Source organism: Lagenorhynchus albirostris, chromosome 7 (genome assembly GCF_949774975.1).
Source record: "Lagenorhynchus albirostris chromosome 7, mLagAlb1.1, whole genome shotgun sequence".
Lineage (NCBI taxonomy): Eukaryota > Metazoa > Chordata > Mammalia > Artiodactyla > Delphinidae > Lagenorhynchus > Lagenorhynchus albirostris.
The window spans coordinates 67,887,520-67,912,068 of NC_083101.1; the positions used below are offsets into that span (position 1 = coordinate 67,887,520).

The window sequence follows — 24,549 nt, forward strand, 5'->3', positions numbered from 1 at the left end:
AAGAACCCCTTCTGATAGGGCTCTGATAGGGAAGGAACTATGCCAACAGACTTAGGAATTTAGCAAATCTTAATCCCTGCCTTTTGAGGATGGTAAACCTGATTAATGATCCACTACGTTCCGTCATCGTAAATTGTCAGTTCTAATGAAATTTGGTGAAGCCTGCTTTCAATATTCCCGTTTGGAAATTCTTTTGGAGGCATCCATGTTCCTGGGACATCATAAAGATTTAAATCATTAAGTCAATGTTTCATTTTTTTAATCTAAAACAGCCTGAACACCTGAAAAGATTTAGCAGTGATACTATGATGCATCTGTTAAGATTCCTACAAAACAACAGTGATATTATTACTTAAAATATTGTATGGCTTACTAAAGATAAGCAAATTATATAATCATCTTTCTCTCATTAGCTCTTTGAAATAAACTAAGCAGTATGTAATTGTTGACTTTGAGAGAAAACACCTCACATGGGTGAATGAGTGAATGAATGGGTGGATGAGCTCTATCACAATGTCTCATAGCCTCTCTGTCATCCCCCACAAAGTTTCAGCTCTAGTTCAATGCCACAGAAGCTAGACTGTCCCTGTAACAGCGGTGATGGTCTGGAACGGCACTGAATCAAACACAAACCACCCAGAAACTTCCCTTTAGCTGAGATTTTCTATTTCCTTCCCTATTTTTATCTGAACTGCCCAGACCTAGCCAAATTGAAGAATGATTGATGTAAGCCTTGCTCTTTCTCTCTCCTGCCTTTCCTCCAAGAGGAGGTAAGAAAAAGCAAAGCAACAGGTCCAAGGCCAAAAGCAGAGCTGAGGAAGCCTGATTCATTGGCAGACTGGTCACCCACCTCAGAATAATTAAGAGCTGACTAGAGGTGACACCAAATTGCAAATACCATAGAGTCTGGAGAGGACCCAGCAAGAGACATAGTAAAGAAAAAGAATTGGATAGTGGGAGACTGCTGCTGGGACAGGAGATGTGATTCCTAGTCTTAATTTCACCACTAAGTCTTGTGAGTTCCCTGACCTTTTCATGTTCTTTCCCTTTCCTGAAAAACGACCCCTTACCTGCTTTCTTCCTCTGGATGGATGTTAACATGATATTAGGTGAACAGTTCTTGGAGCCTTTGGAAATCAGAGAGGTGGAAATAATCACAAAGATGGAAATGACTGACTGCAGGAACCCCAAATCCACCGCTAAATCACTTCTGTGCTGTTGCATGATTTATTGACCTAAGGCCCTGCCAGGTCTGGCGCTGGATCTCGGCAAGTTCCCATCCAGTCCTCCCCCCAACCCTTCTAGTTTCCCACCTCCGCATACACACTCCAGTTATCATCAGCCTCATCAGGACATCAGCTTCAAGTCATCATTAGACATTAATCTGCTTGCCTGCCATCATGTCACAGGTAGTTCCTAGAAATGGCATGAACCTAGAAAAGAAACAAATAGTAGACTGAGAGAGGAGTGGATTCTGAGGCTTGTGGAAGGTACTCACAATTTGATTCTTATAATTCTTTTCAGGTAAAGTATCTGAACTGTGTGGTGATTATCCTGGAATTTTCTCTACCGTGACCCCGAAGGGCAGGCTTTACCTTCATTCTGTTGGCACCCTCACTACAAAGGGCCCTCTGCCAAGCATTGTGGGAAATAGAACAATAACTAAGGTCTAATTTCTGTGCCCAGTGATATTTACAGACTGTGAAGGCAATAGAATTGAGATACAGTTACACATCCGATTTCCTTCTAACGTGTGCATCCTCTCGTCAGTATTCAATCTGGCTGCTTGTCTCCCACCTCCAAGCCTTAACAGATGCCTTTCTCCGTATCTGGAAGCCCTGCCTACTTTCCACCATCCAGCCAAGCCCCACTCCTCCTGCATAACTTTGCCTTTTCCTGAAGAAGCCTTCCCCAAATCGCTCTGCAGCATTCGTTCTAGCATCTCCTCTCACCCCCACTGTGTGTGTATGTGTATTCAGCACACGTATGCTGCCTGCTCCAGCTGTTAGCGTTTAGTCCGAGTAATCAACAAACTGCATAAGCAATCCAAAAGCTCCTTATCTGGGCTTGCTAACAGAATCACACCCATCAAAGTGGCAAGAGAGGCTGGTTTCCTGGGTATCACTGTGGCTGGTTTGTGCCTGTTGTTAAAACAGGGTTGTGACTGCCCCTGAGGTTCCTTCCAGCTTTACCAATAGCCAATGCCAAAAAGGAGTCAACCGACCTGACCAGGCCTACATTTCTTTTCTGTTGCTCCAGGATTCTTCTACAGCCAGATGATTCCTTACAGATCCTGGCCCCCGTGGAAGCTGATGTGGGTTTCTACACTTGTAATGCCACAAATGCCTTGGGATATGACTCTGTCTCCATTGCCGTCACATTAGCAGGTAACGTGGAAATCCCTGTTCAATTGAGAAACCGTTGACCGGTGCCTGCAACGTGCCAAGCAGGCCCAGGGACACAGACATAAATGAGATCCATACCCTGCCTCCGGAAGTTTGTAATCTGTAATTGTAATCAGATGGAGATAAAGTGTAATATGAGATAGAATGAAATAAGTGCTGATAACCAAAGAGGGTGCAGTTTCACTCTACCTGAGAGGTCTTAGACTTGGAGTAGAATTTTGATAAACAGAGATGCAGGAAATACTCCAGGCAGACCGAACATGAGCAAAGGAGATGTATACAAGTAAGTAGCCTGTTGGGGAACGTGAATCAGGACCTAAGATCATTGAATGATCTTTTCATTTCTCCTCCGTCCACCTGCTGCAAAGAAGACTTTAAGACCTGGGTAGTTGGAATTCTGTGGCTGTGGGTTGGAGCACAGGTGTTCTTCTCTGTGACTGTTTATTTCAACCTCTTGGTCTAATACACCTGCCTACACTTCACCTTTATCCATAGAGGTTAGGCAAACCATTCTACACATAGCAACTTCAGAAAATTGCGATTCAGAGTACTGTGCTTCCCAAGGTTGTGGTCTCGTAGTAAGGTACCCTTATAAAACCTCTCTTACATAGGACAGATCCTTGCCTTTGAAACTGAAAGAGACCTTAGATACCAGCTAGCCCAGAGCCCTCAGTTCTCAGAGGCCAGGCAACCTGAGGTCACATAGCCGCTCAGCTGGTGGCAGGGAAAAAGGGAACTGAGGTTTCCTAACCCGCAGATCGTTGTTCCCCCTTCTCCCCACTGATGCTACCAACCCGGGCTCCCTTTCCTCGGATCTGGGCCGTGCAGCCTTTGTGGCGGTGTGTTGCATGTGTTTGTATTTATTCTTTTCCATTGCCGCTCCCATCAGATGATTCAGTAGATGCTAGAAAAGCCGACATCACCCCACACTGACCTCATCCGTCCACGCCGGGATTATGTTGTCACACTGTTTTTCAGTCACTCATGCTGCTCCCTTGCATATCTGTTTAGCAACAGTATATCTCCCCCATGACCTAAGGCTGATCTGGGAAGGGACCTTGAGCGGACGCTTTGCAGAGAGGATGAAAGTCAACAAAGAATAAGGCGAGCTAAGGGGCCCTGGGGTGGATTACAGACTGATATTAATGCCTATTTTGTGTGTGTGTGTGAATAGAACATTTGCTTTGCTCCTAATGTATTCCAGTCACAATCTTTATGCCCCTCTTCATTATACAGAGTCCAGATGCTCGGCACCCGTCTGGTTAATTCTCTTCTGCCTTACCCCCTCCCATCTTCCTTGGCCAGGGCACTGCTGACACCCTTCCAACTGCTGGCAAGTAGGGCTCTTACAGGATTAACTCTCTTGTTTATATTTATCCAGATACGGTTCAGCTCTGTCACAGACTAAATACCCTTTGTTCACCTGAATTTAATACGGAAACCTGTCTGGAATTAAGCAAAGCAATTGTAACATCAGGCTTGTCTTCAGCTCTTTGAAGAGAAGCTATTGGAGGCTGCCAAAATATTCAAAGCCAGGGAAGAAAGAGAGCAGCCAGAGAGGCACCGGGGGAAAGGGAGAAAAGGAGCTGAGTGGTGAAGTAGTTCACGCACACCACACCCAGGGCTTAGGAAGCTGCATCCATGGGCTTCAGTGGAGGGGTTTGTTCAGGTCTGCTAGCAGGTCTGTCAAGCAGTCCCTCTGAAAGGTAAGGCCCAAAATGGATACGCTGCTTTCAGACTGCATTTGTGTCTTTACCTGGGATTATCGTCTAGCCTGGTGTCAACGTCTGCACTCACAGTTTTAAGTGACTCACACCCTCTGCCACACATTACTGACGAAGAGCAACAAGTTAGACCCGAGTTCTGTGATTCGTGACGCTTACAGACTAGTGAAGGCAATAGATGCATGCGTGACTACCTCAAATGCAGAGACAGTTACAGTTTCCTTCAAAGGTACCCCACATAGGTGTATAAGATACAACCTAAATATAACGTAAATGGGTGCGGGGCGGCAGTTTGCAGGGGATAGATGTGGCGCATTTCTAAATCTTATTACCGGTTATACTGTTCATTAACCGTGTGACCTTGAACAAAGTGTATAACCTCAGAGTCTTTGTTCTCAGCCGTAAGAGTGAAATTAATCCTATTTCACAGGATTGTTGTGAGGTTAAATAAGATTGCACGTGTGAAAAAGCCCTCAGCCCAATGCCAGGCACATAGTTCACACTCAATAAATGTTTCCTTTTCTTTCTCTAGCTCTCCTAAAATGAAACACATCCTGAAAACGATTTTAAAATGTGTAAAACATAAGCCCAACTTTGCTTCCACGTATTTTCCACTGTATGTCTTCACACTGAAAATTTTCAAGTACGGACTTAGGGGCTGATTCAGCTCACTTGTGATCAAATCCTCGTGGTAAATCTCAGTGCTTCTGTGCCTTTAAAGACATTGTACAGTTTTTTCTGGGTTTTTTTTACCTTGACTTCTATATAAATGCAGGCCAAAAGGAAAAACAAGAGTTTTCTGGAGGCTCGAGCACTCAGGTACCTCCATGATTTTGTAAGAAATGTGTGGATTTTGGCCTCGCCTGTGCACCTGGATCAACCAGATGCAGGGAAATTGGTTCGTAGTAATTCACAAGAGCAGGCGTGGCATGGCAGTTAAGCCTGCAGGCTCTGGAGCCTCATGGTCTGGATTTGAAGCCTGACTCTGTCACATCCAAGCTACATAACGCTGAGCAGCTTCTTTACACTCTCTGACTCAGTTTCTTGATTTGTCATATGGTGATAATAATAGTGTTTGACTCAGAAGGTTCTTGTGGAGATTAAATGCCTTCATCATGTAAAATGCTTATAAGTATGCCTAGCATGTAGCAAGCGCTCAATACTCGTTAGCTCTTATTATTATTGTGAGGATAAAACAAAAGCCAGGTTATTTTTACGGTAGGGGAAACTCCTTTTCCGAGACCGGAATGCTCACAGACCCTTTGTAGAGCACCTCACGCTAATGTCTCAGCATCTCAATGTCAAGGGGGAAGCTGAATTAGCTATCTGAAAAGCGGTTGGAGTGCCTGGGTCCAGAGCAAGGGAGGTGGCTACACGAGGAACATTTCACGTGAGCCAGAGGAAGGGAGGTCTGGTGAACCCTCCCTGGCCCATAATTGGACCTCTCCTGTTGAGTTGCCCCATCCTCTGAGTTGAGTGTGTTGTCAATTCTGCTTCTTAGGTTCATTGTGGGTCCATTGGTACTCTCTACGCAGTTTTTGCTTAAACATAGAAACAGCATTTAGCTTTAGACACACCAAACCTTCCTTGCTCTGCCCTGTTTGAGCCTGTAAGATATTGTCTTTAGAGCCCTTTGCTTCTCTCCAAACTCATCAGTATGTGTTGATTTTATGTTTTAAGTCCCAAAGGTTTGAGAGTACTTTGCGAGTATGTCTCAGCATGGAGATGGCAATGTTTCCCTACCTACTTCCCTGGTTCCGGAAACTCACAGCCATGTAGACCCAGTGGCACAAAATTCCCTTCTGTCCTAAACTGACTTAATTGGATGCCTGTTTCACTGCTCAGAAGGTAAATGAGAGGGGAGGGTAGCAGGGGCTAGGGAGGAGTATAAGAATGTCACCAAAATGTCACATGCCTAACATGTTGAAGAACTGATTACTTTGTGTGCGGGTTTAAACACAGGAAAAGAAGAGTTTCTGGTGTGTGCAAAGACAGGCACTAAGATTGGAGAGCCGTCTTGACTAGTCAGATTCAGCACTCAGCCAGAGTTGCTCAGAAGGCTTCCAGATCTGAATGGCGTAGGCAGCGTTTTGAAGGAAAGCAGTAGTTTCCTGGTAAATTGCTTCAGTCTGGATCAGTGGAGGGGAGCTTTACTTACCAATGCAGATGAGGCTTGTCCAGGTGTAAGCCATTGATGAGGTCATAGCCATAAGGGAAACGTTTTTGGTTGTCATTGATTTTATAAGATCACAAAAGAGATACTGTAAGGCCTGCTTGACATCATCAATGGAAAATGAGAAGAAGATGGGGGCTGAGGGATGAGTGTATCTTTCATTGAAAGGAGAGAACACAGATGAGCTCATCCAAAGTTTTCGCAGGAAAAGAGAGACAGAAAATATTCCTCCTTTCCTGGCATGTTTTTCTGCGTTTTTATGAGTTGAATAGCTGACACATATTGTGTCTAATAAAGAGATCACAGAAACCTCACTGGGAAAATAAAAATAAAAGGCAGTTGTTGTTTTTTTTTAATTCTTCTTTCTCGGCCCCCTCCTCATGATTTAGTAACTGCAATAAAAGACAAGCAGTTTTGTAAGCTTTTCATAACGTCAGTCATTTCAAATTGGCATTTCTGAATTTTTCATCCAGCCACTGTTAAGCAGAGGAGGATTTTGCTTCATAGAGAGAGAGGCTCAGAGAAGGGTTTGTCACCAAGAGGAAAGACCGACAAAGGAAAGACGGACAAAGGAAGGTTTGCCCCAGTGTACTAACTAGATCAGAGGGAAAGGCACACAAGTTTGGCTGACTTCCCAGTGGTGCTCTGAGCAACAGGGTAATGGCCACTGACTGATTCAAGCTGCCATCAAGGGACTTCATTATCTAATACAATACCAGGTAACCAGGTTCCTTACGTTTTCCTCAATATGTATAGATGTGTAGCATGCCCACTGCAGAGGCCTAGCTTTTAGAGAATTCAGGTAAAATGGATGAGAGTATAGCAGGAGAATCCAACTTACTCCGCTCCCCAGTAGACTAGAGGAAACAAACAAGGAAGCACAAATGATCTAGGCTAACCCAGCTCACATCCTGAAAAAGCAATTCCCGCATCTGTCCAATGGAATGAAGGAAGGATGGGTGGTTGGACATGTAGTGGGTACCATATCCTTGGTTGTTTCTAGGAGAGGCTGCAACATCATGCAGCTGTACTGGGTATGGGGTCTCTCGTCTAGGACTCTGCAGTGGAACATGCAGAAGAAGTTAGGTCAGCATCACTTGCTGTGACCTGGGGAGTTGTCAACTTCAATCGAATGATCAGAAGAGGTAATGGCAGTAACCTGAGTAACCTGACACGCTGGCATTGGCAAAAATATCTTCAGGGAATGGTGATTGAACCAAGGGAGGAGAAGGAAGCCATGCAGCCCGGGGACGTGCAAGAAAGGGCAGTCTAAGCCCTACCCACTTCCTTAGATCCTAAGGGCCCTGCAATATTGATACCAAAGGCACACCAACTAAACAGAATCACAAAGGTGGAGAAATGCCAAGTTCTTCTCACTTTTTCGTGCAAGATAATTAATTAGTAGTCACAGTGTGGACCCTGACTCATCAAGAAAAGGTTAAATTTGGTTAAAAATGTTTTATCAGCTTTATTGAGGTATAGTTTACATCCCATAATATTCACCCATTGTAAGTGTTCAATTCAGTGATATTTTAGCAAAATTTTTAAGTTGTGTAACCATCACAGCAAACCAAGGTTATTGTTTGTTGAAAAACTCCATGGAGGTGTAATTCATACACTGTACAAGTCAACCATTTAAAGTATACAATTCAGTGGCTTTTAGTACAGAGTTGTGCCTCCATTACCACACTCAATTTTAGAACATTTTCATTATCCCCAAATAAACTCCACACCTCTTAGCCATCATTCCCCAATGCCCCCATTTCCTCCAGCCCTAGGTAACTACTAATATACTCTGTCTTCATAGATCTGCCTATTCTAGACACTTCAAATAAATAGAGTAACGCATGGTGCTTTGTTGCTGACTTAGCATAATACGTTCAGGATTCACGCATTTTGTGACACGTATGCTGCATTCCTTTTCATGGTGGAATAATATTCCATGGTATGAATATACCACATCTTCCATTTGTCAGTTGATGGACACTTGGGTTGTTTCCAGTTTTTGGCTGTCATGAGTAATGCTGCAGTGACCATTCATGTGCAAGTTTTTGTGTGGACATGTTTTCGTTTCTCTTGGGTATATCTACCTCAAAGTAGAATTGCTGGATTGGGTGGCACATGTATGTTGAACTTTTTAAGAAACTGTCAACTATGTTCCAAAGTACCTGCTCCATTTTATATTTCCATCAGCAGTGTATGAGGATTCCAGTTTCTCCACATCCTCACCAATGCTTGTTACTGTCTATTTTTTTAATTGCAGCCATCCTCATGGATGTAAAGTGATAATTCATTGTGATTTTAATTTCCATTTCCCTAGTGACTCACAATGTTTTCACGTGCTTATTAGTTGTTTATATATCTTCTTTGTTGGAATAGTAACTTTGGTGACAAAGACAGTGTATATGGCCTGTGTATTCATTTTTTATTGCTGCCCTAACAAATTACCACAAGCTTAGAGTCCTAAAACAGCACAAATATATTATCTTACAGTTCTGTAGGTCAGAAGTCCAGTACAGTCTCACCAGGATAAAACCAAGGTGTCAACAGGGTACACTCCTTTCTGTAAACTCCAGGAGAAAATGCTTTCCCTGTTCATTTGGACTGTTGGCAGAATTTAGGTCATTGTGACCTACAACTATGGTGCCTGTTTTAACTGAGTGTCATTCCCAGGTTCTAGAGGCTGCTGCATTCCTTAGCCCTTGGCCCTCTTCCTCCATCTTCAAAGCTAGCAGTTGGGGGTTGAGTCTTTCTCATGTTGCCTCTCTCTGACAAACTCTTCAGTCTCCCTCTTTCAATTTTAAGAGCTCAAGTGATTAGACTGGCCCACCTAAGTAATCTAGGATAATCTCCCTATCGTAAAGTCAGTTCATTAGCAACCTTAACTGCAGGAAATTGCAACTTTAATTCCCTTTTGTCATGTAATATAACATAGTCACAGATTCCAAGGATTAGAATGTGGACAGCTTTGTGGAGGGCGGGGGCGGCACATTATTCTGCCTACCACACCCTGTCTGAAGGGCACACCTCATTTTCATCTTACTAACGTCAAAGGAAAACACAAATCTAATGTTGGTAGACCTTCCAATTTTTGCATATAAGCCAAACCAAAACACACACACACACGCCTGCACACACACACACACACGTGTGCACACACACGCACATGCACGCACACACACACACACCTTCTGTTTTTAATCTCTCTACTTTTTTACTGAGCCCAACTAAATCAAATTTTAAAAAAATTCTTTCCAGACCAAACATGTCAGTGGTCTGCACATGGCCTGGAGGCCACCAGTGCCCTCTGGTTAAATCATCCATTTTCTATATTCTCTGCTCATATATTACACTTCATTGCCCAGTATAGTCAAGAGTGTTACTAAAGTGTACTAATTTATTTTATTAGATTACACTAAAACCATGTAATGATTTGGATGGGAGAGAAATATTTATTTTTTTACTACTCCTAAAAAGGAAACTTATTGTAACAATAGAATAGGTAAGAAAGATTTTAGGGAAAGGATTTGCCTCATTACAAAACTTAGAGCAGATTTAGAACTATAAACTTGTGTCCTTATTGTAAACAGAGGGGTTTTAAATAGATGCAGACTTGGGTCTTTTTTTAGATCTAAAAGTTCTATGAATCTCTTACATACAAATAAACTACAGCAATCTCCACCCACCACTACCAGCTCTAAACTCCCTTTACTTGAAATTCTAACATTTGCAAATTCTATAATTTACTTCCTTTATCTTTGGGAGACTAGAAGACTAGATGGCAAAGAAGGACAGCTTTTGCAATAAAACCTAGGAAAAATGACAGATGATGGGGAAAGGTATCAGAGGACTGGTGAGGAGAAAGGGTGTAGAGTTGACTAAAAGGTCAAACACTGACTCAGGAGCCAGGAAGTGGGAGTGAAGGAGACCTTGCAAGAGAGACAGCAGGACAGGAAGGAGTTAAAAATTCCTGAGCTATAAAATATGAAAGGCACTTGGAAGTTGAACCAGGCTAAAGAAAATATCATGCATTTTAATATGACTATTATCCGTAACAAAGCAACTCTTGTTGAAATTGCCAGGTAGCCACATCCTGAAAAGTTTCTGGCCAGCAAGGGATAGTAACTGGCCATTAATAGTCAGGACCCATCATTACTGATTTCAAATGTACAAGATGTTGTTCGTATTTTTAGAAAAGTTTTCATAGGTTCATAAGACAAGTTTTCATAGGTTCATACTGATTGTGGTTCCTTAAACTTCATTTGACTCATGAGTTCTTCAGTTTGTCAACTGGGAATTCTCATTTCAGGGGGTTTTCACAGATTTCACTCCGGTGGCCCTTCTGAGAGACCTATGATAATTGCAGTGTAAGCAGAGGCTAGCATTTCTTAAGGTGTTGCTTTCATATTCTCACTGATTACAAGGCATTATCCATGGATTAAATCTGGATTAAGTACAATTTGCTTAGTTTTAGGTGGTGAAAATATGTGAAATTTATAACACCTTATTGCTGTATACTCAAATATTTTAATTAGTGGGCGTCACTATCTTATTCACTTTTCTCTTGAATTAAGATTTGGGTCTCCTGTGGATCTCATTACAGTTTTCTTGAACAGAGTCATGGGGGCACCTGCAAGTCAGCCTGGCATGCGTTGTTTCACAACTTCTCTGGAAGTAGATACTTTCTGGGGACTCCAACAAGACCAGCCTTGGTGTGACTTGAAGCTCTGTCTGTCCGGAGACTGATACCAGTTTCAGGAGAAGCTGGAGTATTTAAATAATTTCTTCTTTGTTTAGCCTGAAACCCTCACAGTTCTGCAAAATAGAAGCACTTGAGTTCCTTCTCACTAAAAGATTTGTTCTCTCTCCTCTTTCCTGTTTTTTCCTCTTTCTTTCTTTAAACTTGTCCTTTCTTTGTGTTTTCTTGGTTTATCAGAAGTTCCCAACGCTGCTCCTCAGAGCATTTTCTCCACGTATCATAGCAAGGATAATGCTGATGATAGCTAACATTTATTCAAACTTCATGCTGTGCTAAGGAATCATTCATACAGTTTTACAAGCATTAATGTGCTTATTGCTCTCAGCAACCGTAGAAGTAGAAAACCAAGGGCACAGGGAGACCAAATAACTTGCCTAAGGCCACTCAGCTATTGAGGGATGGAGTCTGAACACCTGCCATGCGGGCACCATTCTCATGCTCATGCCCCCTGCAGGCATCATTACTTATCATGCACTTTTGCTGCTCAGTCCTCCTGAACGTAACCCAGAATCCATAACTGAGCAGTACTCCAGGAAGACTCTGTCAGTCGCTGCAATCATAATCTCAGGTCTATTTGCCATTTTTGCATCCTCCCCGGAGTGCTTGGGTCATCTCCAAACCTGCCTCCTGCAGTCGTGGTTTCCAAAATTGCCCAGTTTCCCCGTCACCTTCAACAAGTCTTCTCGTTCTCCTTGGGAGTGAATGCACATGCGCACTTCCTAGAATAGACTGCCTCTCACTCAACAGTGAGCCTCTGAAGACTTTGAAGTACAATCCAGTTTTTCCTCTGTTTTTAAAAAATTTTTAATTTAATTTATCTTATATTGGAGTATAGTTGATTTACAATATTGTGTTAGTTTCTGGTGTACCGCAAAGTGATTCAGTTATACATATACATATATCCATTCTTTTTCAAATTCTTTTCCCATGCAGGTTATTACAGAATATTGAGTAGAGTTCCCAGTGATATATAATAGGTCCTTGTTGATTATCTATTTTATATATAATAGTGTGTGTATGTTAATCCCAAACACCTAATTTATGCTTCCCCCACTTCATGTTTCCCCTTTGATACCCATAAGTTTGTTTTTGTAGTCTGTGGTCTGCTTCTGTTTTGTAAGTAAGTTCATTTGTATCTTTTTTTTTTAAGATTCCATATGCAACTGATATCATATGATGATATTTGTCTTTATCTGTCTGACTTACTTCACTTAGTATGATAATCTCTAGGTCAATCATATTACTGTAAATGGCATTATTTCATTGTTTTTTATGGCTGAGTAATATTCCATTGTATATATGTACGTCTTCTTTTTTTTTAATTTTTGAATTTTATTTTATTTTTTTATACAGCAGGTTCTTATTAGTCATCAGTTTTATACACATCAGTGTATACTTGTCAATCCCAATCACCCAATTCATCACACCACCATCCCCATCCCCCCATGGCTTTCCCCCGCTTGGTGTCCATACGTTTGTTCTCTACATCTGTGTCTCAACTTCTGACCTGCAAACTGGTCCATCTGTACCATTTTTCTAGGTTCCACATACATGTGTTAATATACGATATTTATTTTTCTCTTTCTGACTTACTTCACTCTGTATGACAGTCTCTAGATCCATCCACGTCTCAACAAATGGCCCAATTTCGTTCCTTTTTATGGCTGAATAATATTCCATTGTATATATGGGCCACATCTTCTTTATCCACTCATTTGTTGATGGACACTCAGGTTGCTTCCATGTCCTGGCTGTTGTATATAGAGCTGCAATGAACATTGTGGTACATGACTCTTTTTGAATTATGGTTTCCTCAGGATATATGCCCAGTAGTGGGATTGCTGGGTCACATGGTAGTTCTATTTGTAGTTTTTTAAGGAACCTCCATACTGTTCTCCGTAGTGGCTGTATCAATTTACATTCCCACCAACAGTGCAAGAGGGTTCCCTTTTCTCCACACCATCTCCCGCATTTATTGTTTGTAGATTTTTTGATGATGACCATTCTGACCGTTGTGAGATGATATCTCATTGTAGATTTGATTTCTACTTCTCTAATGATTAATGATGTTGAGCATTCTTTCATGTGTTTGTTGGCAATCTGTATATCTTTTTTGGAGAAATGTCTGTTTAGGTCTTCTGCCCATTTTCGGATTGGGTTGTTTGTTTTTTTGATATTGAGCTGCATGAGTTGCTCGTAAATCTTGGAGATTAATCCTTGGTCAGTTGCTTTATTTGCAAATATTTTCTCCCATTCTGAGTGTTGTCTTTTGGTCTTGTTTATGGTTTCCTTTGCTGTGCAAAAGCTTGGAAGCTTCATTAGGTCCCATTTGTTTATTTTTATTTTTATTTCCATTCCTGTAGGAGGTGGGTCAAAAAGGATCTTGCTGTGATTTACGTCATAGAATGTTCTGCCTATGTTTTCCTCCAATAGTTTGATAGTGTCTGGCCTTACATTTAGGTCTTTAATCCATCTTGAGTTTATTTTTGTGTATGGTGTTAGAGAGTGTTCTAATTTCATTCTTTTACATGTAGCTGTCCTGTTTTCCTAGCCCACTTATTGAAGAGGCTGTCTTTTCTCCACTGTATATTCTTGCCTCCTTTTTCAAAGATAAGGTGACCATATGTGTGTGGGTTTATCTCTGGGCTTTCTATCCTGTTCCGTTGATCTATATTTCTGTTTTTGTGCCACTACCATACTGTTTTGATTACTGTTGCTTTGTAGTATAGTGTGAAGTCAGGGCGCCTGATTCTTCCATCTCCATTTTTCTTTCTCAAGATTGCTTTGGCTCTTCTGGGTCTTTTGTGTTCCCATACAAATTTTAAGATTTTTTGTTCTAGTTCCGTAAAAAATACCATTGGTAGTTTCATAGGGATTGCATTGACTCTGTAGATTGCTTTGGGTAGTAGAGTTGTTTTCACAATATTGATTCTTCCAATCCAAGACCATGGTATGTCTCTCCATCTGTTGGTATCATTTTTAATTTCCTTCATCAGTGTCTTATACTTTTCTGCATACAGGCCTTTTGTCTGCCTAGGTGGGTTTATTCCTAGGTATTTTATTCTTTTTGTTGCAATGGTAAATGGGAGTGTTTTCTTAATTTCACTTTCAGATTTTTCATCATTAGTGTATAGGAATGCCAGAGATTTCTGTGCATTGATTTTGTGTCCTGCTACTTTACCAAATTCATTGACTACCTCTAGTAGTTTTCTGGTGGCATCTTTAGGATTCTCTATGTATAGTATCATGTCATCTGCAAACAGTGACAGTTTTACTTCTTCTTTTCCAATTTACATTCCTTTTATTTCTTTTTCTTCTCTGATTACCATGGCTAAAACTTCCAAAACTATGTTGAATAATACTGGTGTGAGTGGACATCCTTGTCTTGTTCCTGATCTTAGAGAAAAATGCTTTCAGTTTTTCACCGTTGAGAATGATGTTTGCTGTGGGTTTGTCATATATGGCCTTTATTATGTTGACAAAAGTTACCTCTGTGCCTACTATCTTCAGAGTTTTTATCATAAATGAGTGTTGAATTTTGTCGAAAGCTTTCTCTGCATCGATTGAGATGATCTTATGGTTTTTCTCCTTCAATTTATTAATATGGTGTATCACATTGATTGCTTTGCATATCCTTGCATTCCTGGAATAAACTCCACTTGATCATGGTGTATGATCCTTTTAATGTGCTGTTGGATTCTGTTTGCTAGTATTTTGTTGAGGATTTTTGCATCTATGTTCATCAGTGATATTGGCCTGTAGTTTTCATTTTTTGTAGTATCTTTGTCTGGTTTTGGTATCAGCGTGATGGTGGCCTAGTAGAATGAGTTTGGGAGTGTTCCTTCCTCTGCAATTTTTTGGAGGAGTTTGAGAAAGATGGGTGTTAGCTCTTCTCTAAATGTTTGATAGAATTTGCCTATGAAGCCATCTGGTCCTGGGCTCTCGTTTGTTGGAAGATTTTTAATAACAGTTTCAATTTCAGTGCTTGTGATTGGTCTGTTCATATTTTCTATTTCTTCCTAGTTCAGTCTCGGAATGTTGTGCATTTCTAAGAATTTGTCTGTTTCTTCCAGGTTGTCCATTTTATTGGCATAGAGTTGCTTGTAGTAATGTCTCATGAGCCTTTGTATTTCTGCAGTGTCAGTTGTTACTTCTCCTTTTTCATTTCTAATTCTATTAGTTTGAGTCTTCTCCCTTTTTTTCTGGATGAGTCTGGCTAATGGTTTATCAATTTTGTTTATCTTCTCAAGAACCAGCTTTTAGTTTTATTGATCTTTGCTATCGTTTCCTTCATTTCTTTTTCATTTATTTCTGATCTGATCTTTATGATTTCTTTCCTTCTGCTAACTTTGGAGTTTTTTTGTTCTTCTTTCTCTAATTGCTTTAGGTGCAAGGTTATGTTGTTTATTTGAGATGTATTCTGTTTCTTAAGGTAGGATTGTATTGCTATAAACTTCCCTCTTAGAACTGCCTTTGCTGCATCCCATAGGTTTTTGGTCATCGTCTTTTCGTTATCATTTGTTTCTAGGTATTTTTGGAATTCCTCTTTGATTTCTCCAGTGATCTCTTGGTTATTAAATAGTGTATTGTTTAGCCTCCACGTGATTGTATTTTTTTACAGATTTTTTCCTGTAATTGATATCTAGTCTCATAGCGTTGTGGTTGGAAAAGATATTTGATATGATTTCAATTTTCTTAAATTTACCAAGGCTTGATTTGTGACACAAGATATGATCTATCCTGGAGAATGTTCCATGAGCACTTGAGAAGAAAGTGTATTCTGTTGTTTTTGGATGGAATGTCCTATAAATATCAATTAAGTCCATCTTGTTTAATGTATCATTTAAAGCTTGTGTTTCCTTATTTATTTTCATTTTGGATGATCTGTCCATTGGTGAAAGTGGGGTGTTAAAGTCCCCTACTACGATTGTGTTACTATCGATTTCCCCTTTTATGGCTGTTAGTATTTTCTTCATGTACTGATTTACATCTATATTGGGTGCATAAATATTTACAATTGTTATATCTTCTTCTTGGATTGATCCCTTGATCATTATGTAGTGTCCTTCTTTGCCTCTTGTAATAGTCTTTATTTTAAAGTCTATTTTGTCTGATATGAGAATTGCCAGTCCAGCTTTCTTTTGATTTCCATTTGCATGGAATATCTTTTTCTATCCCCTCACTTTTAGTCTGTATGTGTGCCTAGGTCTGAAGTGGGTCTCTTGTAGACAGCATATATACAGCTCTTGTTTTTGTATCCATTCAGCCAGTCTATGTCTTTTGGTTGGAGCATTTAATCCATTTACATTTAAGGTAATATCAATATGTATATTCCTATTCCCCTTTTCTTAATTGTTTTGGGTTTGTTATTGTAGGTCTTTTCCTTCTCTTGTGTTTCCTGCCTAGAGAAGTTCCTTTAGCATTTCTTGTAAAGCTTGTTTGATGGTGCTGAATTCTCTTAGCTTTTGCTTGTCTGTAAAGCTTTTAATTTCTCCATCAAATCTGAATGAGATCCTTGCGGCTAGAATAATCTTGGTTGTAGGTTTTTCTCCTTCATCACTTTAAATATGTCCTGTCTCTCCTTTCTGGCTTACAGAGTTTCTGCTGAGAGATTAGCTGTTGACCTTATGGGGATTCCCTTGTGTGTTATTTGTTGTTTTTCCCTTGCTGCTCTTAATATGTTTTCTTTGTATTTAATATTTGATAGTTTGATTAATATGTGTCTTGACATGTTTCTCCTTGGATTTATCCTGTATGGGACTCTCTGTGTTTCCTGGACTTGATTAACTATTTCCTTTCCCATATTAGGGAAGTTTTCAACTATAATCTCTTCAAATATTTTCTCAGACCCTTTCTTTTTCTCTTCTTCTTCTGGGATCCCTATAATTCAAATGTGGGTGCATTTAATGTTGTCCCAGAGGTCTCTGAGACTGTCCTCAGTTCTTTTCATTCTTTTTTCTTTATTCTGCTCTGCAGTAGTTATTTCCACTATTTTATCTTCCTGATCACTTATCCGTTCTTCTGCATCAGTTATTCTGCTATTGATCCCTTCTAGAGAATTTTTAATTTCATTTATTGTGTTTTTCATCATTGTTTGTTTGCTCTTTAGTTCTTCTAGGTCCTTGTTAAACATTTATTGTATTTTCTCTCTTCTATTTCCAAGATTTTGGATCATCTTTACTATCATTATTCTGAATTCTTTTTCAGGTAGACTGCCTGTTTCCTCTTCATTTGTTAGGTCTGGTGGGTTTTTACCTTGCTCTTTCATCTGCTGTGTGTTTTTCTGTCTTCTCATTTTGCTTAACTTACTGTGTTTGGGGTCTCCTTTACACAGGCTGCAGGTTCATAGTTCCCGTTGTTTTTGTTGTCTGTCCCCAGTGTTTAAGGTTGCTTCAGTGGGTTGTGTAGGCTTCCTGGTGGAGGGGGCTAGTGCCTGTGTTCTGTTGGATGAGGCTGGATCTTCTCTTTCTGTTGGGCTGGTCCACGTCTGGTCGTGTGTTTTGGGGTGTCTGTGGCCTTATGATTTTAGGCAGCCTCTCTGCTAATGGATGTGGTTGTGTTCCTGTCTTTCTAGTTTTTTGGCATAGGGTTTCCAGCACTGTATCTTGCTGGTCGTTGAGTGAAGCTGGGTCTTGGCATTGAGATGGAGATCTCTGGGAGATTTTCACTGTTTGTTATTACATGGAGCTGGGAGGTCTCTTGTGGACCAGTGTCTAGACGTTGGCTCTCCCACCTCAGAGGCACAGCACTGACTCCTGGCTGGAGCACCAAGAGCCTTTCATCCACAAGGCTCAGAATAAAAGGGAAAAAATATAGAAAGAAAGAGGATAAAATAAAATAAAGTAAAATAAAATAAGATAAAGTTGTTAAAATAAAAAAATAATTATTAAGAAAAAAATTTGAAAAGTAAAAAAAAAAAATGGTCGGACAGAACCCTAGGACAAATGGTAAAAGCAAAGCTATACGGACAAAATCCCACACAGAAGCATACATATACACACTCACAAAAAGAGAAAAAGGGGGAAATATATGTATATCTTTGCTCCCAAAGTCCACCTCCTCAATTTGGAATGATTTGTTGTCTATTCAGGTATTCCACTGATGCAGGGTACATCAAGTTGATTGTGGAGCTTTAATCTGCTGCTCCTGAGGCTGCTGGGAGAAATTTCCCTTTCTCTTCTCTGGTCGCACAGTCCAAGGGTTCAGCTTTGAATTTGGCCCCGCCTCTGCATGTAGGTTGCCTGAGGGTGTCTGTTCTTTGCTCAGACAGGATGGGGTTAAAGGAGCAGCTGATTTGGGGGCACTGGCTCACTCAGGCCGGGGGGAAGGAGGGGTGCGGATGTGGGGCGAACCTGTGGGATATGAGGCCATTGTGACGTTGCAACAGCCTGAGGCCTGCCGTGCGTTCTCCCGGGGAAGTTGTCCCTGGATCACGGGACCCTGGCAGTGGCGGGCTGCACAGGCTCCCAGGAGGGTAGGTGGGCATAGTGACCTGTGCTCACACACAGGCTTCTTGGTGGCGGCAGCAGCAGCCTTAGCGTCTCATGCCCGTCTCTGGGGTCCGCGCTGATAGCCGCGGCTCGCGCCCGTCTCTGGAGCTCCTTTAAGCAGCACTCTTAATCCCCTCTCCTCGCGCACCAGGAAACAAAGAGGCAAGAAAAAGTCTCTTGTCTCTTTGGCAGCTCCAGACTTTTCCCGGACTCCCTCCCGGCTAGCCGTGGCGCACTAATCCCTTCAGGCTGTGTTCACGCCGCCAACCCCAGTCCTCTCCCTGGGATCTAAGCTCCGAAGCCCGAGCCGCAGCTCCCAGCCACCGCCTGCCCCGGCGGGTGAGCAGACAAGCCCCTTGGGCTGGTGAGTGCTGGTCGGCACCGATCCTCTGTGCGGGAATCTCTCCGCTTTGCCCTCCGCACCCCTGTTGCTGCACTCTCCTCCATGGCTAGAAGCTTCCCCACTCCGCCACCCGCAGTCTCCACCTGCGAAGGGGCTTCCTAGTGTGTGGACACCTTTCCTCCTTCACAGCTCCCTCTCACTGGTGCAGGTCCCTTCCCTATTCTTTTGTCTCGGTTTTTTTCTTTTGCCGTAGCCAGGTACGTGGAGAGTTTCTTGCCTTTTGGGAGGTCTGAGGTCTTCTGCCAGCGTTCAGTAGGTGTTCTATAGGAGCAGTTCCACACCTAGTTGTATTTCTGATGTATCTGTGGGGAGGAAGGTGATCTCCGTGTCTTACTCTTCTGCCATCCTCGGGATCCCCCATAGATTTTGGATCGTCGTGTTTTCATTGTCATTTGTCTCTAGGTATTTTTTGATTTCTTCAGTGATCTTTTGGTTATTTAGTAACGTATTGTTTAGCTTCCATGTGTTTGTGTTTTTCTTATGTTTTTTCCCTGTAATTCATTTCTAATCTCATAGCGTTGTGGTCAGAAAAGATGCTTGATATGATTTCGGTTTTCCTAAATTTACTGAGGTTTGATTTGTGACCCAAGATGTGATCTCTCCTGGAGAATGTTCCATGCACACTTGAGAAGAAAGTGTAATCTGCTGTTTTTGGATGGAATGTCCTATAAATATCAATTAAATCTATCTGGTCTATTGTGTCATTTAAAGTTTCTGTTTCCTCATTTGTTTTCATTTTGGATGATCTGTCCATTGGTGTAAGTGAGGTGTTAAAGTCCCCCACTATTATTGTGTTACTGTCGATTTCCTCTTTTATAGCTGTTAGCAGTTGCCTTATGTATTGAGGTGCTCCTATGTTGGGTGCATATATATTTATAATTGTTATATTTTCTTCTTGGATTGATCCCTTGATCATTTTGTAGTGTCCTTCTTTGTCTCTTGTAATAGTCTTTATTTTAAAGTCTATTTTATCTGATATGAGTATTGCTACTCCAGCTTTCTTTTGATTTCCATTTGCATGGAATATCTTTTTCCACCCCCTCACTTTCAGTCTGTATGTGTGCCTAGGTCTGAAGTGAGTCTCTTGTAGACAGCATATATATGGGTCTTGTTTTTGTATCCATTCAGCAAGCCTGTGTCTTTTGGTTGGAGCATTTAATCCATTCATGTTTAAGGTAATTATCGATATGTATGTTCCTATGACCATTTTCTTAATTGTTTTGGGTTTGTTTTTGTAGGTCCTTTTCTTCTCTTGTGTTTACCACTTAGAGCAGTTCCTTTAGCATTTGTTGTAGAGCTGGTTTGGTGGTGCTGAATTCTCTTAGCTTTTGCTTGGCTATAAAGCTTTTGATTTCTCCATGGAATCTCAATGAGATCCTTGCTGGATAGAGTAATCTTGGTTGTAGTTTCTTCCCTTTCATCACTTTAAGTATATCATGCCACTCCCTCTGGATTGTAGAGTTTCTGCTGAGAAATCAGCTGTTAACCTTATGGGAGTTCCCTTGTATGTTATTTGTCATTTTTCCCTTGCAGCTTTCAATAATTTTTCTTTGTCTTTAATTTTTGCCTATTTGATTACTATGTGTCTTGGCGTGTTTCTCCTTGGGTTTATCCTGCCTGGGACTCTCTGCACTTCCCGGACTTGGGTGGCTATTTCCTTTCCCATGTTAGGGAAATTTTCAAGTATAATCTCTTCAAATATTTTCTCAGGTCCTTTCTCTCTCTCTTCTCCTTCTGGGACCCCTATAATGCAAATGTTGGTGTGTTTAATGTTGTCCCAGAGGTCTCTTAGGCTGTCTTCATTTCTTTTCATTCTTTTTTCTTTATTCTGTTCTGCAGCAGTGAATTCCACCATTCTGTCTTCCAGGTCACTTATCTGTTCTTCTGCCTCAGTTATTCTGCTATTGATTCCTTCTAGGGTATTTTTCATTTCAGTTATTGTGTTGTTTGTCTCTGTTTGTTTGTTCTTTAATTCTTCTAGGTCTTTGTTAAACATTTCTTGCATCTTCTCGATCTTTGCCTCCATTCTTTTTCTGAGGTCCTGGATCATCTTCACTATCATTTTTCTGAATTCTTTTTCTGGAAGGTTGCCTGTCTCCACTTCATTTAACTGTTTTTCTGGGGTTTTATCTTGTGTCTTCATCTGGTACATAGCTCTCTGCCTTTTCATCTTGTTTATCTTTCTGTGAATGTAGTTTTTGTTCCACAGGCTGCAGGATTGTAGTTCTTCTTGCTTCTGCTGTCTGCCCTCTGGTGGATGAGGCTAACTAAGAGGCTTGTGCAAGTTTCCTGATGGGAGGGACTGGTGATGGGTAGAGCTGACTGTTGCTCTGGTGGGCAGAGCTCAGTAAAAGTTGAATCCGCTTGGGTGGGGCTGGGTACCCTCCCTGTTGGTTGTTTGGCCTGAGGCAACCCAAGACTGGAGCCTACCTGGGCTCTTTGGTGGGGCTAATGACAGACCCTGAGAGGGCTCACGCCAGTCAGTACTTCCCAGAACTTCTGCCAGTGTCCTTGTCCCCACAGTGAGCCACAGCCACACTCCCCCTGCCTCTGTAGGAGACCCTCCAACACTAGCAGGCAGGTCTGGTTCAGTCTCCCTTGGGGTCACTGCTCCTTCTCCTACGTCCCGCTGCACACACTACTTTGTGTGTGCTCTCCAAGGGTGGATTCTCTGTTTCCCCCAGTCCTGTTGAAGTCCTGCAATCAAATCCCACTTGCCTTCAAAGTCTGATTCTCTAGGAGTTCCTCCTCGCGTTGCCAGACCCCCAGGTTGGGAAGCCTGATGTGGGGCTCATAACCTTCACTCCAGTGGGTGGACTTCTGTGGTATAAGTGTTCTCCAGTCTGTGAGTCACCCACCCATCAGTTATGGGATTTGATTGTACTGTGATTGCCCCCATCCTACCATCTCATTGTGGCTTCTCCTTTGTCTTTGGAGGTGGGGTACCTTTTTTGGTGAGTTCCAGTGTCTTCCTGTCGATGATTGTCCAGCAGCTAGTTGTGATTCTGGTGTTCTCACAAGAGGGAGTGAGAGCATGTCCTTCTACTCCGCCATCTTGGTTCCTCCAGCAGCCATGTCTTCTTTATCCATTCCTCTGTTGATGGACATTTAGGTTGCTTCCATGTTTTGGCTATTGTAAATAATGCTGCAATGAGCATTGGGGTGCATGTATCTTTTCAAATTATGGTTTTCTCCCGATACATGCCCAGGAGTGGGATTGCTGGATCATACGGTAGTTCTGTTTTTAGTTTTTTAGGAACCTCCGTATTGTTCTCTGTAGCAGCTATACCAATTTACATTCCCACCAACTTGTAGGAAGATTTCCTTTTCTCTACACCCTCTCCAGCATTTAGTGTTTGTAGACTTTTTGATGATGACCATTCTGACTGGTGTGAGGTGATACCTCATTGTAGTTTTGATTTGAATTTTTGTGATAATTAGTGGTGTTGAGCATCTTTTCATAAGCTTTTGGGCCGTTTGTATGTGTTCTTTGGAAAAATGTCTATTTATATCTTCTACCCATTTTTTGATGGGGTTATTTTTTTGATATAGAGCTGTATGAGCTGTTTGTATATTTTAGAGATTAATCACTTGTCGGTTGCATCATTTGCAGATATTGATTTTTTTCCCATTCTTGGTTGTCTTTTCATTTTGTTTATGGTTTCCTTTGCTCTGCAAAAGCTTTTAAGTTTAATTAGGTCCCATTTGTTTATTTTTGCTTTTATTTTTATTACTTTAGAAGGTGAATCCAAAGAGACATTTCTCCTTTTTTGTCTCTTTTAACAGTCTTTATTTTAAAGTCTATTTTGGCTGATATGAGTATTGCTACTCCTGCTTTCATTTGATTTCCATTTGCATGGAATAACTTTTTCCATTCCCTCACTTTCAGTCTGTAAGTGTACCTAGATCTGAAGTGGCTCTCTTGTAGACAACACGTATGTGGATATTGTTTTTGTAACCATTCGGCTAGTCTATGTCTTTCGGTTGGAACATTTAATCCATCTACATTTAAGGTAATTATCAATATGTATGTTCATATTGCCATTATGGTAATTGTTTTGGTTTTGTTTTTGCAGGTCTTTTTTCTTCCCTTCCTCTTTGGTTCTCTTCTCTTGTGATTTGGTGACTATCTTTAGTGTTTTATTTGGATTGTTTTTCTCTTTTTTCTGTGTATCTATTGTAGATTTTTGGTTTGTGTCTACCATGAGGTTTTGATATAGCAGTCTATATTTATACAAGATTGTTTTAAGTTACTGGTCTCTTAATTTAAAACGCATTTCCAATATCCTGTGTTTGTACTTTCCTCTTCTCACAATTGCTGGTTCTGATATCATATTTGTGTGTAAATGATTTCCTACCTCTACTGTATGTTTGCCTTTACTGGCGAGCTTTCCCCTTCATAATTTTCTTGTTTCTAGTTGTGTCCTTTTCTTTTCTGCTTAGAGAAGTTCCTTTAGCATTTGTTGTAAAGCTGGTCTGGTGGTCCTGAGTTCTCTTAGCTTTTGCTTGTCTGTAATGCATTTCATTTCTCCATCGAATCTGAATAAGATCCTTGCAGGGTAGAATACTCTTGGTTGTAGGTTCTCCCCTTTCATCACTTTAAATATATGGTGCCACTCCTTTCTGGCCTGCAGAATTTCTACTGAAAAATCAGCTGATGTCCTTATGGGGATTCCCTTGTATGCTATTTGTTGCTTTTCCCTTGTTGCTTTTAATATTTCTCTGTCTTTAATTTTTGTTAGTTTGGTTAATATGTGTCTTGGTGTGTTCCTCCTTGCGTTTATCCTGTGTGGGATTCTCTGTTCTTCCTGGACTTGTGTGTTTCCTTTCCCATGTTAGGGAAGTTTTTGTCTATAATCTCTTCAAATATTTTCTCAGGCCCTTTCTCTGTCTTCTCTTTTTGGGACCGCTATAATGTGAACATTGTTGCATTTAGTGTTGTGTCTGTGGTCCCTGAGACTGTCCTTATTTCTTTCATTCTTTTTTCTTTATTCTGTTCCACGGCAGTGATTTCCACCACTCTGTCTTCCAGGTCACTTATTTGTTCTGCCTCATTTATTCTGCTATTGATTCCTTCTATTGTACTTTTCATTTCAGTCATTGTATTGTTCATCTCTGTTTGTTCTTTAAGTCTTCTAGCTCTTTGCTGAACATATCTTATATCTTCTCAGTCTGTGCCTCCATTCATTTCCCAAGATCTTGGATCATCTTTACTGTCATAACTCTGAATGCTTTTTCAGGTAGATTGCCTATCTCCACTTCACTTAGTTGTTCTTCTGGGTTTTTATCTGGTTCCTTCGTCCCGACCATATTTCTCTGCCATCTCATTTTGTCTAACTTCATGCTTTTGTGGTCTCCTTTTTGCAGGCTGCAGGGTTGTAGTTCCTCTTGCTTCTGTTTTCTGCCCCCTGGTAGGTGAGATTTGTCCAGGGGCTTATGCAGGCTTCCTGGTGGGAGGGACTGGTGCCTACCCACTGGTGGGTAGAGCTGGGTCTTGTCCCTCTGGTGGGCAGGGTTGCATCAAGGGGTGTGTTTAGAGGTGGCTCTGGCTCAGGACAACTTTAGGCACCCTGTCTGCTGATGGTTGGGGCTGTG

General features: G+C 41.2%; 1 protein-coding gene across 2 annotated transcripts in view; it reads left to right on the plus strand.

Annotated features, from left to right (window-relative positions):
- Window positions 1–24,549, plus strand: part of ADAMTSL1 (ADAMTS like 1) — a 1,031,718-nt gene that overhangs the window by 889,010 nt on the left and 118,159 nt on the right. For both annotated transcript variants that reach the window (XM_060155110.1, XM_060155111.1), the window contains one exon: window positions 2,260–2,387. In XM_060155110.1, the coding sequence (XP_060011093.1) occupies window positions 2,260–2,387 (128 nt within the window). The remainder of the gene's footprint in view (window positions 1–2,259; window positions 2,388–24,549) is intronic.